Source organism: Coregonus lavaretus (assembly GCF_964263955.1).
Source record: "Coregonus lavaretus genome assembly, chromosome: 31".
In the NCBI taxonomy this organism is placed as follows: Eukaryota; Metazoa; Chordata; class Actinopteri; order Salmoniformes; family Salmonidae; genus Coregonus; species Coregonus lavaretus.
Window position 1 is genome coordinate 9,400,905 of NC_140018.1, and position 16,524 is coordinate 9,417,428.

At 43.1% G+C, this 16,524-nt stretch overlaps 1 protein-coding gene across 1 annotated transcript; it reads right to left on the bottom strand.

The window, feature by feature from the left end:
• Positions 1-1,240: 1,240 nt before the first annotated feature.
• On the bottom strand, positions 1,241-15,738 carry LOC311106935 (heterogeneous nuclear ribonucleoprotein U-like). Its single transcript, XM_084149333.1, has 14 exons — positions 15,115-15,738; positions 14,071-14,185; positions 11,459-11,538; positions 11,061-11,200; positions 10,727-10,826; positions 10,343-10,455; positions 8,057-8,320; positions 7,729-7,848; positions 5,910-6,038; positions 5,407-5,575; positions 4,648-4,926; positions 3,749-4,152; positions 3,229-3,492; positions 1,241-1,901 (listed from the first exon to the last, which is right to left on the bottom strand). The coding sequence occupies exons 1-14, from the start codon at positions 15,563-15,565 to the stop codon at positions 1,851-1,853; spliced, it is 2,679 nt and encodes an 892-aa protein (XP_084005459.1). The 5' UTR covers positions 15,566-15,738; the 3' UTR covers positions 1,241-1,850.
• Positions 15,739-16,524: the final 786 nt, after the last annotated feature.

Genomic DNA, 16,524 nt, shown 5'->3' on the forward strand with positions numbered 1-16,524 from the left:
ACCATATTTGACTGACTTGGTTTGAACCTGGATCGTCTGTGTGACTTAAGACTGTTAGCCCACTGATCTTAAGCCAGTGCAGTAGCATTCGGGAGTTAACGCAAGTGTTCAGGAACCTCCATCACACACACACACACTACAGAAGACCGAGAGCTTTGAATGTTTCAATGTCACTGACTTCTAGCAGCAGTGAAGGTATTGGTGGGTTATACACTGTCAATATGTAGCCCTTTAATTGCTGGTGTAAATGCAAACCACTGTAGTTTTTACCCCCACCCATTTTCAATATAGCGTACAACTGAGTGTTGAACATGCATGCTAAACCAGCCACAGAATATATACTCTTCCATTAAAACAGTGGTTTAATTTAGCCTGGTGACAGATTTGTTTGTGCTCTTGCCAACTCCATTGACAAGGAGTTGGCATGATAGCACAAACAGACTGGCACTCAGGCTAGGTTCAAATAGCACAGAACATCAAATGTAAACAATTGAAAAACGTGTTGTGTGGTCATGTAGGACTAGCTTAATGTGTAGTCTTAATTACAATGCACCAATCAAAGCTTAACCAGGTTAGAAAAATGCCACAACATTCAACCAAATAAACGTATGGACAAATTAAATAAAGGAAGCACTCTTCAATCTACACATGAGAAGCAAGCCTCATCAGGTTCCACAATCAGTAATGTGCCCTAAATATCAAGACAAATACAAAATCACAAAATGACAATATCAAAAGACATAATGTAGTGCTAAAATGGCTTCCTATATCCTACAGAAACAGCTTCCTATATCCTACAGAAACAGCTTCCTATATCCTACAGAAACAGCTTCTAATATCCTACAGAAATGGCTTTGCTCAAATAGTTATTCAAAGTACAATGCATCCAGATGAACACGGGTGTAATCAAAAACTGAAAACGTTTTGCAATGAAAATCTAGTTTCTATTGGACGAACTTCGGTAGGTCCCTCACAGTTTCATTTGCTCCCTAGTGAATACACCCCTAGTCGCTCTTGCAAAAGATTCTCAATGAGAATAACCTGTATCATTGAAGATAAAAAGAAAAGCTAGTTGTGCATCAACGATTGAATTACATCAATAAGTAGCATTATGTGAAGCGCTAACTGTGGAGAGATGAGGGCGGATGTCCTTGTTGTTTGAAGTAGCAAACCAGGCCATTGCCCATTCAAAAAGGTATTTTAGGTAACCTTTGAACTCAATTAAAAGTCATAAGCCATAGAAGTTTGTAAAAAAGCAAATATGTTGTTTATTGTAGATCTACGGAGTTTAGATTACATGCTTGATGTTTTAATGAAAAATCACAAGACAAATCTAATAATGGCGTTTGACGCGAAATTACTATTTGTTGCTTACGGACTACATATACAAATCACTAACAATACTATTGCTACCATACCTTAAAAGATGGTTCTTTCAGTTAGTAAGTGTTCTCACACCTTACACAACACACAATATTTACATTTAGTAAAAAAGAAAACAAAAGAAAATGCACAACAATGAAAATCTTTCAAACAAATGTCGCTGAAGCAGAGCAAAAATGTTGTGGTTCCTGATGTGGAATATTTCTCAAACATGGGATTTTTAAAAGCATGAGATATCTTTAAAATTTGGAAAAATATCATAAAATGTACAAAATCAAATGAAAAAACACAAAGCTTCAAAGAGACTTCTTTCCTCATGTGGAATGTTGCTCCATAGTCTTGTCGTATTTTAGTTTTTAATTTAAAAGTTGGATCTAGAAAAACAACGGGGTGGTGGGAGAGACGGACATCTGTGGCTAGTGGTGGGTTTCCATTATCGGCCACCAGTCCTTTTGATCAGAAAGTCTTTAATAGTATCCTGGCTGATACTGCTGTCTCCATGGCTTCTGGTTCCATAACTGGGGACAGACATACAGGGAGTTAGATGCAGACAGAAAAAAATAACATACACAAAAGTATGTGGACACCCCTTCAAATTAGTGGATTCGGCTATTTCAGCCACACCTGTTGCTGACAGGTGTATAAAATTGAGCACACAGCCATGCAATCTTCATAGACAAACATTGGCAGTGGAATGGCCTTACTGATGAGCTCAGTGACTTTCAACGTGGCACCGTCATAGGATGCCACCTTTCCAACTAGTCAGTTCGTCAAATGTCTTGCCCTGCTAGAGCTGCCCTGGTCAACTGTAAGTGCTGTTATTGTGAAGTGGAAACGTCTAGGAGCAACAACGGCTCAGCCGCAAAGTGGTAGGCCACACAAGCTCCTCGATTGCAACACTCGCTACCAAACTGCCTCTGGAAGCAACGTCAGCACGAGAACTGTTAGTCTGGAGCGTCATGAAATGGGTTTCCATGGCCGAGCAGCCGCACACAAGCCTAAGATCCCCATGTGCAATGTCAAAAGTCGGCTGGAGTGGTGTAAAGCTCGCTGCCATTGGACTCTGGGGCAGTGGAAACACGTTCTCTGGAGTGATGAATCACGCGTCACCATCTGGCAGTCCGATGGACGAATCTGGGTTTGGCGGATGCCAGGAGAACACTACCTGCCCGAATGCATAGTGCCAACTGTAAAGTTTGGTGGAGGAGAAATTGTCTGGGGCTGTTTTTCATGGTTCGGGCTAGGCCCCTTAGTTTCAGTGAAGATAAATCTTAACGCTACAGCATACAATGACATTCTGCGCTTCCAACTTTGTGGCAACAGTTTGTGGAAGGCCCTTTCATGTTTCAACATGACAATGCCCCCATGCACAAAGCGAGGTCCACACAGAAATGGTTTAAGAGATCAGTGTGGAGAACTTCACTGGCCTGCACAGAGCCCTGATCTCAACCCCATCGAACACCTTTGGGATGAATTGGAACGCTGACTGTGAGCCAGGCCTAATCGCCCAACATCAGTGCCCGACCTCACGAATGCGCTTGTGGCTGAATGGAAGCAAGTCCCTGCAGCAATGTTCCAACATCTAGTGGAAAGCCTTCCCAGAAGAGTGGAAGCTGTTATAGCAGCAAAAGGGGGACCAACTCCATATTAATGCCCATGATTTTGGAATGAGATGTTCGACGAGCAGGTGTCCACATACTTTTGTAGTGTAGCTAGGTGAGAACCACATATCGCAGTAAGTACATTTTCCCTCAATAAAGTAGTTACCAGCAATTTCAGTGGTATCAATTGTAGTACAAGGTTAACAAGTTAGGATTTGCCCTTTGACCTCAAACGGAGACTCACCCCTTGCTGCCAGCTCTGGTTGAAGGCCTGAGCCTTGTCCATGCCGAATCCGAAGCCTCCACGTCCTCCAGCGTTCCTACTGTCCCCAAATCCCCTCCCACGACCTCCAGCGTTCCTGTTGTCCACAAATCCCCCACCATGTCCTCCAGAGTTCCTACTGTCCCCAAATCCGCCACCACGACCTCCAGCGTTCCTGCTATCCCCAAATCCGGCGCTCTTGTTGCCAAAGTTTCCACGGCTGTTGCCTCCTCTGGGCTGGAACCCCTGGGGAGAGGGACAACACTTATTAACATCTCCCTATTAAATACGCTATTGTAACACTAACTTTTTGTAACACTATTTGGATAGTCTCCTAAAGATGGTTTATAAATGTTCAACTATCCACCAACCCTAATCCTTGCAAATTGCTAATATCAACGAGTTGCAGTTGATCGTTTGAGCATCTACACACCCTCTATAGAAGAATATCCAAATAAAGCAGGATCAACTTGTATTTCTCCATTGCTTCGACCCAACCCACCTGGTTAAAGTTGACCCTGTTTCCACCACCTCCTCGGCTCATGTTAGCTCCGCCTCCCCGGCTCATGTTAGCCCCTCCTCCCCGGCTCATGTTAGCCCCTCCTCCCCGGCTCATGTTAGCCCCACCTCCCCGGCTCATGTTAGCCCCACCTCCCCGGCTCATGTTAGCCCCACCTCCCCGGATCATGTTGCCGCCTCTGTTCATTGGTGGACCGCCTCTGTTCATGGCTCCACCCCTGTAGCCCATGTTGCCCCTAATTGGTCCTCCTCTTGGGGACCCTCGCTGGGGGGCCATGAGGCCACCGCCCCTGTTGAAGTTGCCCCGGTTGGCAAATCCACCTCTGAAGGCTGGAGGGGGCATGAAGCCTCGAGGGGGGCGAGTGAACCCACCACGTGGGCCTGGAGCTGGGTGAGGCAGACATGTTGGACACATACATTAGACTGCCGATGCATCTTTAATGATGTAAAATGGCTTCCTAATCCTCTGCTCATCTCTACTTTTCAATTACTACAGTAGAAATTAAAGTGAAAGGGCAGAGGCCTTTGACTGCAAAACATTTTGTTTGATTGGACTTCCTGTCCAGTTCCATCAGATCAGTGCAGACTAAACAAGGAACGTTTTAGCAATTTGTTGCGAGGCTAAAACAGGGTTAAAACCTGCCATGCAAATCCCTAATCTAGGGCGGCAGGTAGTTTAGTGGTTAAGAGCGTTGTGCCAGTAATCGAAAGGTCGCTGGTTCTAATCCCAGAGCCGACTAGGTGAAAAATCTGTCGATGTGCATTTGAGCAAGGCACTTAACCCAAAATTGCTCCTGTAAGTCGCTCTGGATAAGAGCGTCTGCTAAATGACAAAAAATAAAATAAATAATCTGACCAATATGGCCAACAATCGTAACCCACCTCCTCTGAAGTTGCCCCTGTGCTGGAAGCCTCCTCGTACACCTCCTCTCTGGCCGGGTCCTCCTCCGCGGTTGAACTGGTTCTTGCCTCTGCCTCCGCCCCGGACAACACCTCCTCTATTGGGGGTCAAGGCCCCCTGGTTGGGCTTCTTCTCAGCCGGCAGGGCCGCCTTGCTCTCCTCCTTGTACTGCTCCACCAGCTTGGAGGATTCCTCCTTCTGCAGCTCAGCGTAGCTCACCTCAGCGAAGCTCTCGCCCTCCTCTGGCAGGGTGAAGAATCCTACATGGGAAGAGAGCCAAGGATTATTAAAACAATGGTCAAAAATAACAGCCCCAATGAAAGACTAGCGTATGAATAATAGCTTATGATGTCAACCATAGCAAAACTAGATTTGTAGTGATGGAGGATCATTTATACAGCTGTGTTCCTCCCACCAGGTCCAGAGGCAGGGGTAGAGCCCCTGAACCAGAGTTTAGGAGAGAGGGTCACTCTGCCCCCCTGATATGGCCACGTGCGACACAGACAGCCACGAGTGGGCAAAGCTTAGAGGGGCTAGCCATGCTTACATGAAAACAAAACTAGTTTTTTGGGAGCTTAAAAAAAAAAAAAAAAAAAAAGTGGTGTGTCCTTACCGTATTACTACATCACCTTTCTGTAGGCTTCTGGATTAGTGATAAGGATGTGAAGTTGCTAGCTGTTTAGCAAAGGAGAAGATTCTACTTTTAACATCTTTATTGGTATAGTAGCTCACGTTGTTACCTTTCATTTTGAGGAGAGCGTGCTCGGGCACGTCTTTGCCGTCGCTCTCTGCCTTCTTCTGGGCCCTCTCCTTGTAGTCGTCGTCTGATGGGCAGACCACCACAGCCTTCCGCTGGTACCCAGCAAACAGACACATCTTCCTCTTCTGGCCCGGGGCAGACAGGTTGGTCTGGGGAGAGGTGAGGAAGGATGGGGGAATTACTTATAATAAATGTTGACTGATTGTGTGATTATAAATAACCAGGATTTGGGCTGCTTTGTTGGCACTTTATATAGACCTGTGCTAGCCTACATCTTGTCTACATCTAGTACTAGCCTTCCTACCCTATATCATGACGTACTCATTTGTATGAGACTATTCTACCTGTATTTACCTACATTATACTGTATGTTCCATGTGCATTCAAATAACTAATACTCTATTCACTATAAGACTGACTAAAGGTCAGTGTTTAACGTGTAAGAAATCATTGGCTGTGATTGAATAGAATATGAAGTCTTACGTGGTCCAGGATATAGTTCCTCTTCTTGCGAGCAGCGATCTCAATGAACTTGCCCAGGAAGAGAGGTGCACGCTGGGAAATGGCCGTGAGCTTAGTTGTGTCCTTCGCCTGACGCTTCAAGCTGCCAATCTACATAGACAAAAATGAATGGCTGTGCCACAAGATACCACAGATGTAGGACAGGATATAGGCCTACAGTGCCAAATGATGACCAGGGACTGCTTACACAACGATTAGGATAGGACCAATGTTCCCTCTAAGCTGATGGCAGCTCCCCTGGGACTGCCACGCAGAAGAAATATCAGCCTTTGTTAACACTATCAACATTAACCTTTACCGTGGGAATTGTGATCGAGTCAACGCAATAGTCACTTTCAATGCAACATACCGAAACAAAATAAACTATGCAAGACTTGGTATGCAAAACTAACTATGCAAGAGATTGTTGTATGCAGAAAGCATCGGAGCAGGATTCTATTGACACGCACGACTCAAACGTGCTCTACACAAACCGTTGCAGCATAACAAATCAGAGCTGCAGTAGGCCTATTTACAAATAGACCATTGCCATATATGGATCTGTGCCACTCACTGAACTACATTTACAGCATGAGCAGTCGTGAGTGGATGCGCTTGTTTTGAGATCAAAGCGAGGGCTGCATGTAGCCACGTGCACATTTTGTTCATATCCTTTGCTAGTTAGTTATTAGCCCAGTTACAGATCATTTGTTCATATCCTTTGCTAGTTAGTTATTAGCCCAGTTACAGATAATTTGTTCATATCCTTTGCTAGTTAGTTATTAGCCCAGTTACAGATCATTTGTTCATATCCTTTGCTAGTTAGTTATTAGCCCAGTTACAGATCATTTGTTCATATCCTTTGCTAGTTAGTTATTAGCCCAGTTATAGATCATTTGTTCATATCCTTTGCTAGTTAGTTATTAGCCCAGTTACAGATCATTTGTTCATATCCTTTGCTAGTTAGTTATTAGCCCAGTTACAGATCATTTGTTCATATCCTTTGCTAGTTAGTTATTAGCCCAGTTATAGATCATTTGTAGTCAGCAATGGTGGAGTGATTGTTTCCTACAAGAGCACAAAATGTGTACACATCTTTGAAAAGCGAGTCAGGTAATGAGCTTTTTTCTTTGTCTTAATGGGGCAGTGTTGTATTTTGAGACGGGTTTGAATAAGCTATGTAGCCAATAGGCAGAGTGTAGCATAATTTGTCTGATTCTCTGTAATAATGGTATGGGATTAATAATGCATTTTATTTTGTAAAGTGGTTTCTCGTATCAAACAACATTTTCAGTCACCTCTTTGTCTGAAGGACAAGTGGATAAACAGGTTAATGTCAAGCCCTGCATGTTTTTTTCAAAAGTCATGGAATGTAGGTCTATATTGAACACCCCACATTGTCTGCTACTGTAGGTTGAATGACTGAACAGCTATTTCCATGTTAAAATGTTATGGGATGCATTTTCTCCATTGTTTTTGATGGTTGGCCACTCTGGTCTACATTATGAGCAAATAGCTACAGTAGCCTACTTGACCACTGTATGAAACTAACTTAAAGCGGCTCAGTGTTCACAGTAAACGTGCGCTGGACGTTGTACAGAATTTTCACAACATTCAAGTTTGCGCTCAAACCTGAAATTTGCTCAGTGCCTAAATGTGAGGGAACATTGGATAGGACTGGAAGTTAAATTTCACAAACTAAATTGACAGACAACTATAACCTCATTCTAAGAAGAGTGCAGAGAGAATACATTCTAAAATACTGGTGGATACAAAAACCATGACTCAGTATAACACTGACCATCATCTTCTCCACGATGGTGTCGCTGCCCAGGATGTAATATTTCCCAGGGTTCTCCTGGATGTGCTTGTTCACCCAGGTGGTCTTTCCTGAGCCGGGCAGGCCTACCATAGCAATCACCTAAAACACACATATTCACAACTGATCAGTAACAATGGGGGAAGGGGTTATGCACATACAATAAACAAAGTGATACAATTATCTGAAACACATTTTACAAGCCGTTTATTATGAAATACTGGTTGAACCGAAGGATAGAGCCCATTGCTAGGGAGGCCTTTGTGTCAAACAAATCACTGCTAGTGATGTTATGGGTTCCCATAGTTACCTCGCAGTCCTTCTTGGTGTTGGGTCCCTTGGGTCCGCGGACACGGTCGTCCATGGCGACCTGCTGCAGGAAGGTGTAGCCCTCTGGCTTGGGGAAGTAGGGCGTTTCCATCTGGCCAAAGTTGAACTCCACAGAACAGTTATGGCAGATGACGTGGGGGAAGACAGCTCTCCCTGCCAGGGACTCCTTACTGGCCTGGAAGGCCACAACTGGCTCCTTACCGTTTTTAGAAAAGGAAATCTCCACCTCCTCGCCCTCAAAGTCCTGCAATAGAAAATAATTAATTGAGAGATAGATATATAGTACCAGTCAAAAGTTTGGACACCTACTCATTAAAGGGTTTTTCTTTATTATAAAAAAAAAAAATAACTATTTTCTACATTGTAGAATAATAGTGAAGACATCAAAACTATGAAATAACACATGGAATCATGTAGTAACCAAAAAAAAAAGTGTTAAACAAATCAAAATATATTTGAGATTCTTCAAATAGCCACCCTTTGCCTTGCTGACAGCTTTGCACACTCTTGGCATTCTCTCAACCAGCTTCATGAGGTAGTCACCTGGAATGCATTTCAATTAACAGGTGTGCCTTGTTAAAAGTTCATTTGTGGAATTTATTTCCTTCTTAAGGCGTTTGAGGCAATCAGTTGTGTTGTGACAAGGTAGGGGGGTATACAGAAGATGTTATTTTATCAAATAGGGCTAAGTCCATATTATGGCAAGAACAGCTCAAATAAGCAAAGAGAAACTACAGTCCGTCATTACTTTAAGACATGAAGGTCAGTCAATACAGAACATTTCAAGAACTTTGAAAGTTTCTTCAAGTGCAGTTGCAAAAACCATCAAGCGCTATGATGAAACTGGCTCTCATGAGGACCACCACAGGAAAGAAAGACCCAGAGTTACCTCTGCTGCAGAGGATAAGTTCATTAGAGTTAACTGCATCTCAGATTGCAGCCCAAATAAATGCTTCACAGTGTTCAAATAACAGACCTCAACATCAACTGTTCAGAGGAGACTGTGTGAATCAGGCCTTCATGGTCGAATTGCTGCAACGAAACCACTAAGAGGAGACCTGCTTGGGCCAAGAAACATGCGCAATGGACATTAGACCGGTGGAAATTTGTCCTTTGGTCTGGAGTCCAAATTGGAGATGTTTGGTTCAAACCGCCGTGTCTTTATGAGACACGGTGTGGGTGAACGGATGATCTCCATATGTGTAGTTCCCACCGTAAAGCATGGAGGAGGTGGTGTTATGGTGTGGGTGTACTTTGCTGGTGACACTGTGATTTAATTAGAATTCAAGGCACACTTAACCAGCATGGCTACCACAGCATTCTGCAGCAATACGCAATCCCCTCTGGTTTGGTTTAGTGGGACTATAATTTCTTTTTCAACAGGACAATGACCCAACACACCTCCAGACTGTGTAAGGGCTATATTACCAAGAAGGAGAGTGATGGAATGCTGCATCAGATGACCTGGCCTCCACAATCTCCCGACCTCAACCCAATTGAGATGGTTTGGGATGAGTCAGACGGCAGAGTGAAGGAAAAGCAGCCAACAAGTGCTCAGCATATGTGGGAACTCCTTCAAGACAGTTGGAAAAGCATTCCAGGTGAAGCTGGTTGAGAGAATGCCAAGAGTGCGCAAAGCTGTCAAGTTAAAGGTGGCTATTTGAAGAATGTCAAATATATTTTGATTTGTTTAACACTTTATTGGTTACTACATGATTCCATATGTGTTATTTAATAGTTTTGATGTCTTCACTATTTTTCTACAATGTAGAAAATAGTAAAAATAAAATAAAAACCCATGAATGAGTAGGTGTCCAAACTTTTGACTGGTACTATATCTAAATATATATATATATATATATATATATATATATATATATATATATATATATATATATATATATATATATATATATATATATATATATATATATATATACATATATATACACACACACACATATATATATATATATATATATATCAACAAGGAAGTTGTCACACCACACGTATAATCCCCAATACAAAACAAAGTCACTGGTTGGTTTTGAAGGGTTCTGGTGGACATTTTTTACTCCATGAACAGAGGACATAGCAGACAAATCATTTGACAAACATGTTTTTATATAAATGTTTTTAAAAAATGTTTGTGTGAGTTTGCCTCATTGACATCACAGAAAGTCTGAATATTATTTTAAAATCGGCCTGCGTATTTTGAGATTACATTATCGCAACTATTAAGGATAAATTAAGACAGGTTACTTACGATGAGGCAGCAGATTACGTCATTCTCATCATAAGTCTCTCCAAAATCTTCAGTCACGCAGTTGGTAGTCTTCTTGCCTTTGCCAGAGTAGGCATAAGAATGCTCCTCCTCACCTGCAATGACAATACAACTCACATCAGACATGATACAGAGCTGACTGGTTCAGGGAACTAAAACTCTAGAATTAGAATTGTCATAAAATTATTTTATATAAATAATTTCTGGATTTCAGTGTTTCTGCAGTCATTCCATAGTCGACTTGCAAACTTCAACTGACGCAGGCTATATCACTTCCAGTTCCATGTCATGCTTCCTAACAGCCTTTAGAGAGCGCCAACACCACATAAGAACCATTATCTTTTTGAAAAACAACATAATACTGACCGAGGAGCAGACTGCCAGTAGCCAGGGACCATCCAACCTGGACCTCATGGACCTCCATGTTCTTACTGAAGATGTGCTTCACTGGAATCTTCTCAGTTAACTAGAACCACAATATTACATTGGTAATGTTAGCAGCAGATAGTATGATGGCCTGCAAATCTAATTATTTTAAGTAGACATTTGATAGCACAACCAGGTGATAAAATTGAATGGTGCATTTATATTATAAAATGGAGACAAATGATAATGGTTTCTGAGGTCAGAATGTTACGAATTCACAATTACTAATGAAATGACAACTGGGCTAGACAAGAGAAGCAGAGTTTCTCCTTACCTTCATCTCGTAACAGGCCTTGCCCTGGGTCAGGCCGTACGAGGCCCTGCCCCCGGACCAAAGGTAGGCAAAGCTCTCCATGGTGAGAGAGGAGGCGCTGTAACGGTCCCGGGACACCTTGAAGTGCAGGTCACAGTTATCTGAGACAAAGAAACAAAGGCATCAATTCTTCGGATCTCTTCTCAGTCCCCTGACATAGCATTTAGTGTGTCCTATCACACATCAGCCTTTAAGCCGTATTCCTATGCACTTGCCGAGATCTGAGAATATTGAACGCGTGTTGGTAATACGGCAAATATCAGACAGCGAAGTGGAGCTATCACTTCTGAGCAGGCGTTTGTAGAGTGATTAAATAAACCCAGCACTGTCCGCCCATCTATACACCAAACATGACTCACAGTTGTCCAGGCAGACTGTTGTATCATCGAACTCTTCATCTTCCTCTTCCAGGGGTGGCAGTGGAGACTTGAGACTAGACCTGATAGAGAACACAGCCTGTCAGTAACAATGTCAGAGAATTAGAACCATTCACACGGAACCAGAATGCCCTACCATGGTGGCCATCCGGTTGGGATGACCCCTCTGAAGAAGAGGGCAACAGTGGAAAGAGGCAAGAAGACTATGGGCGGAAATAGAACCCCAACATTTAAGCTACTGGAGTCTGGTGGTTTTAAGAAATCACGACCTGCAGTGGTCCACTGGTGGATAATTATTTTTTAAACTAGTCCTAGGGGCTATATTTCTTATTATAAAAGCCTTAACAGCCAATAGACCTTGTTGTGGGCAGAAACTGTGTTTATGGCTTTGGAGATTCTTGGGAGGGTCATGAAGTATAAAGGGCTGCTGGATGTATTTAACTGTGTGTGGAGCTGCTCTCACTAAAGGTCAAATCCCACTGAAGCTGCAGCCTCATGGTCGTGGAACAGACAGAGGCATACAAGCTATTTCCACATAGCCTAGAGGGGCTTCAACTGTGTGTTGGGAGATTCTAATACTCTAGGGACTGTTGAGATAACAAGCTGAATGTTGTGCTACACCGACTTACCAACTTGAAGGCATTCAGAATCAGAATCAAGCTGTTGCCCAGGGGGAAGAGTTGTGTTTATGAAACTAGCTTAAAAATATTTACACTGGCGAGGATTACAACATGAGGATAAATGTCTTTCTACAGGACTAAACACTGCCTCAGGCACAGGAAGAGAAACACCATAATAATACCTCAACTAGCCGGTGCCCCCGCACATTGACTCTGCACCGGTACCCCCCTGTATATATAGCATCCCTACTGTTATTTTATTTTACTTCTGCTCTTTTTTTCTCAACACTTTTTTGTTGTTGTTTTATTTTAATTTTTTATTAAAAATAAATGCACTGTTGGTTAAGGGCTGTAAGTATGCATTTCACTGTAATGTCTGCACCTGTAGTATTCGGCGCATGTGGCCAATAAAATTGGATTTGATTTGATAATGCAGCGTTGATAGAAAATGTGAGTCTTTGCACCAATTAGAACAAGAGATAGTAGTGGGGGGGGGGGGGGGGGGGGTGATATTCACATTATTTGTAGCAACACTGGTTGGTAATTTTACTCTGTCCTCAAATGCACTATGCTTAGATTATACAAATTGCCACTTCATTTATATTTCAGTCAATTAGCAGACGCTCTTATCAATTTTTTTCTTCTTCTTCTTCATACTAGACCTGCCCATGTGTAGTCAGGGAAACACTAATTGTACCATCTTTGGCTTATCTACACATTGGTCAGACCACACTCAGACCAAGGAGCATATAGTCTTGCCAGGGGTCATCCAGGGTGGTGTGTGATGGAGATTCCATGATTGGTTTAGCCAACAGCTACTAAGGCCTCTGCTGCACAGTCAATGGTTTCTTAGTTTACACAGGCCAGAGCAGGGCTCTCCAACCCTGTTCCTGGAGAGATACCGTCCAGTAGGTTTTCATTCCAACCCTAATCTAGCGCACCTGATTTGAATAATTATCTGGTTGATAAGCTGAATCGGGTTAGTTACAACTGGGGTTAAAATGAAAACCTACATGAGGGTAGCTCTCCAGGAACAGGGTTGGAGAGAACACCTACAGGAGGGTAGCTCTCCAGGAACAGGGTTGGAGAGAACACCTACAGGAGGGTTGCTCTCCAGGAACAGGGTTGGAGAGAACACCTACTGGAGGGTAGCTCTCCAGGAACAGGGTTGGAGAAACCTGGGCTAGTGTGACATTCTGATGACAAGATAACAGTCCACTGGGTCAATTAAAAAAACAAAATAGGGTTCCAGATAAACATGGGGGTGGTTTTCAAGACACAGATCAAGCCTAGTCCTGGACTAAAAAGCTCAATGGAATCTCCATTTGAAGTACTTTTAAGGTTCAGCAGTAGGTTTAAGTGCCCTGGAAACCAGCCCATGATGCACAGTGTGACTGTACATCGAGAAAGCATTCCTGTAAAAAACAACAACATCAACCACACTGAATAAAATGACAAAGTGGAGAGAGAGACACATTCAGAAAAGACAAATACAGTGCGAACAGGAACAATGAGCGGTCCGTGGATAGTACCAATCTCCAACTCGAGCGTCCAGAAAAAAGTGCTACATTCTAGTGCCCTTACGCGATTCCCCCCCACACCTGCTACTCTCATGTGTTTTTTATATATTTTTTTATCAGCGTTGCGTCACCTTGTCAGTGTACACAGTAAACCTTCCTGCACAAAGAGAATGAATGGGGAACAATAGAAAATTACTGTTAATTTCTCTTGCTACATTATGCAGTCCATTTAGGGGTGCATGTGGTCACTGCATGGGTTAAATGGTAAGGTCAATTTAAAAGTCAGGGATGACCCTCAATTCAAACATGTATGAAACTAAAGTAATGTTGACAAAAGTAAGTTAAGTGAGGGTTTTGTCGCTAGTTAATGCATTGGCGCTTAAAGCCAATACAGTTCACATAGCTGTGATGGCGCTTCAGACATACCGAAGGCCATTTTGTCTCCCATCCTTACCAGCTGTATTTGTTCTCTTCAATAAATTCAAAGTAGCCCCTTCCATGTTCCTCCCGGCGTCTCTTAACACCCTTCTTATTCTTCTGATCAGCATTCGTGTCTTTGTCCGCATCCCCTTTGGAAATAAAAGAAAAATATAATGAGGTGCTCCTTTATTGAAAGGATAGGTCGCACTGTGGCTGTGGTAGGGTTGGCCCACACAGACGACTAACTACTTGTCCATTAGGACCTCAATACTTTCATTGAATGTGATGGAAGACAGTAGAACACTAAGGCTGCTTTGACCAGAGTAGGGTTGGTTACATTGTAGCTGGCCAACAATTGGAGATCACACGTTAGGAGATGTAACGTTACGAGTAAAATGGGTGCAATATCCCAGCTAAGGTTAGAGTTACTATTAAAAAAGATCAGGGAAATATTCCGTTGTCCACTCGTCACAGATTTTGCGGTCAATACAATAGCATACTGCGACAAGTCAGACAAGAAAACCTGAACTGCAGACTATTTTAAATTGACCCCCTTCCCCCACAATACCATTCGCGGCTAGCTTAAAAGCTAGCTAGCCAATTCTTGCTCGTTCATTCAAAATATATTAACCAGCTATTGTTATCTAACCAGATAACTAGTTAACTACGGTTATCAAATACTTCCCTTTAGCTACGTTTATGAGAACCCGTTTGTAGAAGAATATTGGATACTCTGAGTCATATAGTTAACCATTTAGAACCACGAGCCTACCTAAACGAGCAACTGCCGAATCTTGTCCACCGTCTGCTAGTCGCGAGCTAGCTATTCTAGTTAGCAACTACACAAAAGAATGCTAACTTTGTTAGCTATGCTAACCACCCATTCATCTAAAATTACTTCAAGCGTGAGCCCAATGGTAGTCTCCATGCAGTACGTTAAGACCAAGTTAAACAATATTACCCCAATTTGCTAGCTACACTAGCCAATATACATCAAACCGGCTTCGCGAAAACACCCCGTATAGCAAAAACATGTGACACCCAGTCCAGGCATTTACAAATGGAACCAGCGACTCACCCTCTACTGGTTGGTCTCCAGGCTCGCCATCCTCTGCGTCTAATGTTATTTTCTCCATGTCATCCACACCTTCCTTCAGCATTGGATCCATTTCTTCATCTTCCCCCTCACCCATTTCTTCGTCCTCCTGAGTCGCGTTCTCCTCGCATTCGACGGCGGCGTCTCCCTCTCCGTTTCCATTCTCCTCCTCGTTGGCCTCCATGCTTTCTTCGACCGGATCCTCGTCTTCTTCGTCTTCCCCCATGTCCTCTTGATCATCAGCGGCCTCAGGGCTGTCTCCCTTCGCGGCCTCCAGCCCAATGGGATCGTCTCCAGCCAGGGCCTCTTCGTCAAGCGCGGCCTGCAGCCGGTCCATCAACTCGGCCTTCAGTCCCTTGTCCGACAATTGACGCTTTTTCAGCTCGTCCTTCAACTCGTTCACTTTCAGTTTTTTTACGTTAATTGAACTCATTTTTATATCTGTATAAAAATACTAAACTGAAACACGGTTTAAAATGACAAATACGGGAAATTCTGTAAGGACGCCACGCTATGCAAATTGATGTAGCTACTAGCTATTTTTAACTGCGCCAAATGGCAGTAGCGTTACTAGCACTTTTCAATGGCAGAAGGGTTTGTCGGCGCAAATGGTGGTACCAGACCCCTCCGGTATTCAAGTGTTGGGGAAGGACTTGGGCGTGGGTTACCGTAATAACTGATAGAGCAGCTTAAAAGACTTAACAATATCCAAGCTGCCAATGCGCATTTTGGAGATACCAAGCACTGCAGGCTACATCTTTTTAGCCATGAAAATACATAAATACATTAAACATGACCTCAAGGAGACACACACATTCAATTATCTGTCCATTTCCAGACCTATACTGAACAGTGGAGGCTGGTGGGAGGTGCTATAGGAGGACGGGCTCGTTGTAATGGCTGGACAGGATTTAATGAAAAGGAGTCAAACGTGGTTTACATATGTTTGTTGTTTGATACCGTTCCATTTATTCCATTCCAGCCATTAAAATGACCCTGTCCTCCTATAGCTACTCCCACCAGCCTCCACTGATACTGAATGTCAGGTTATTGAAGTAACATATCCACAAGAACACAGTAGACCTACAGTAAAATATGTTTCCCCACCGTTCTAAGAATAGATGTTCTTCTCGCCGACCTCTCGCTTTCTCATCCAATGGGTTTTGAGAAGGAGGCGAGGAGAGAGGATGTTAGGAGTATGCAATTGAGATTCTCCCAGACTCCTCCTTAAAAGATCACAGAGAATCACTCCAACTGCTTCCCAGACACTCCAACCATAAAACCCACAACATGACCTTGGGGCAGCATGGGGTGCGTTCAGTTCGCTTGAACGTTTACTATGTTGCGGAACGGCTTGTACTGAATGACACGTTTTCCCAAAACGTTCTTGTA

Coding starts and splice junctions, on each gene's coding strand:
- LOC311106935 (XM_084149333.1), bottom strand. CDS start 15,565: ATGAGTTCAATTAACGTAAAAAAACTGAAAGTGAACGAGTTGAAGGAC. Junction 10,456..10,726: donor TACTGGCAGTCTGCTCCTCG/GTCAGTATTATG, acceptor TTGTCATTGCAG/GTGAGGAGGAGCATTCTTAT. Junction 4,153..4,647: donor CAGGGGCAACTTCAGAGGAG/GTGGGTTACGAT, acceptor TGCCTCACCCAG/CTCCAGGCCCACGTGGTGGG.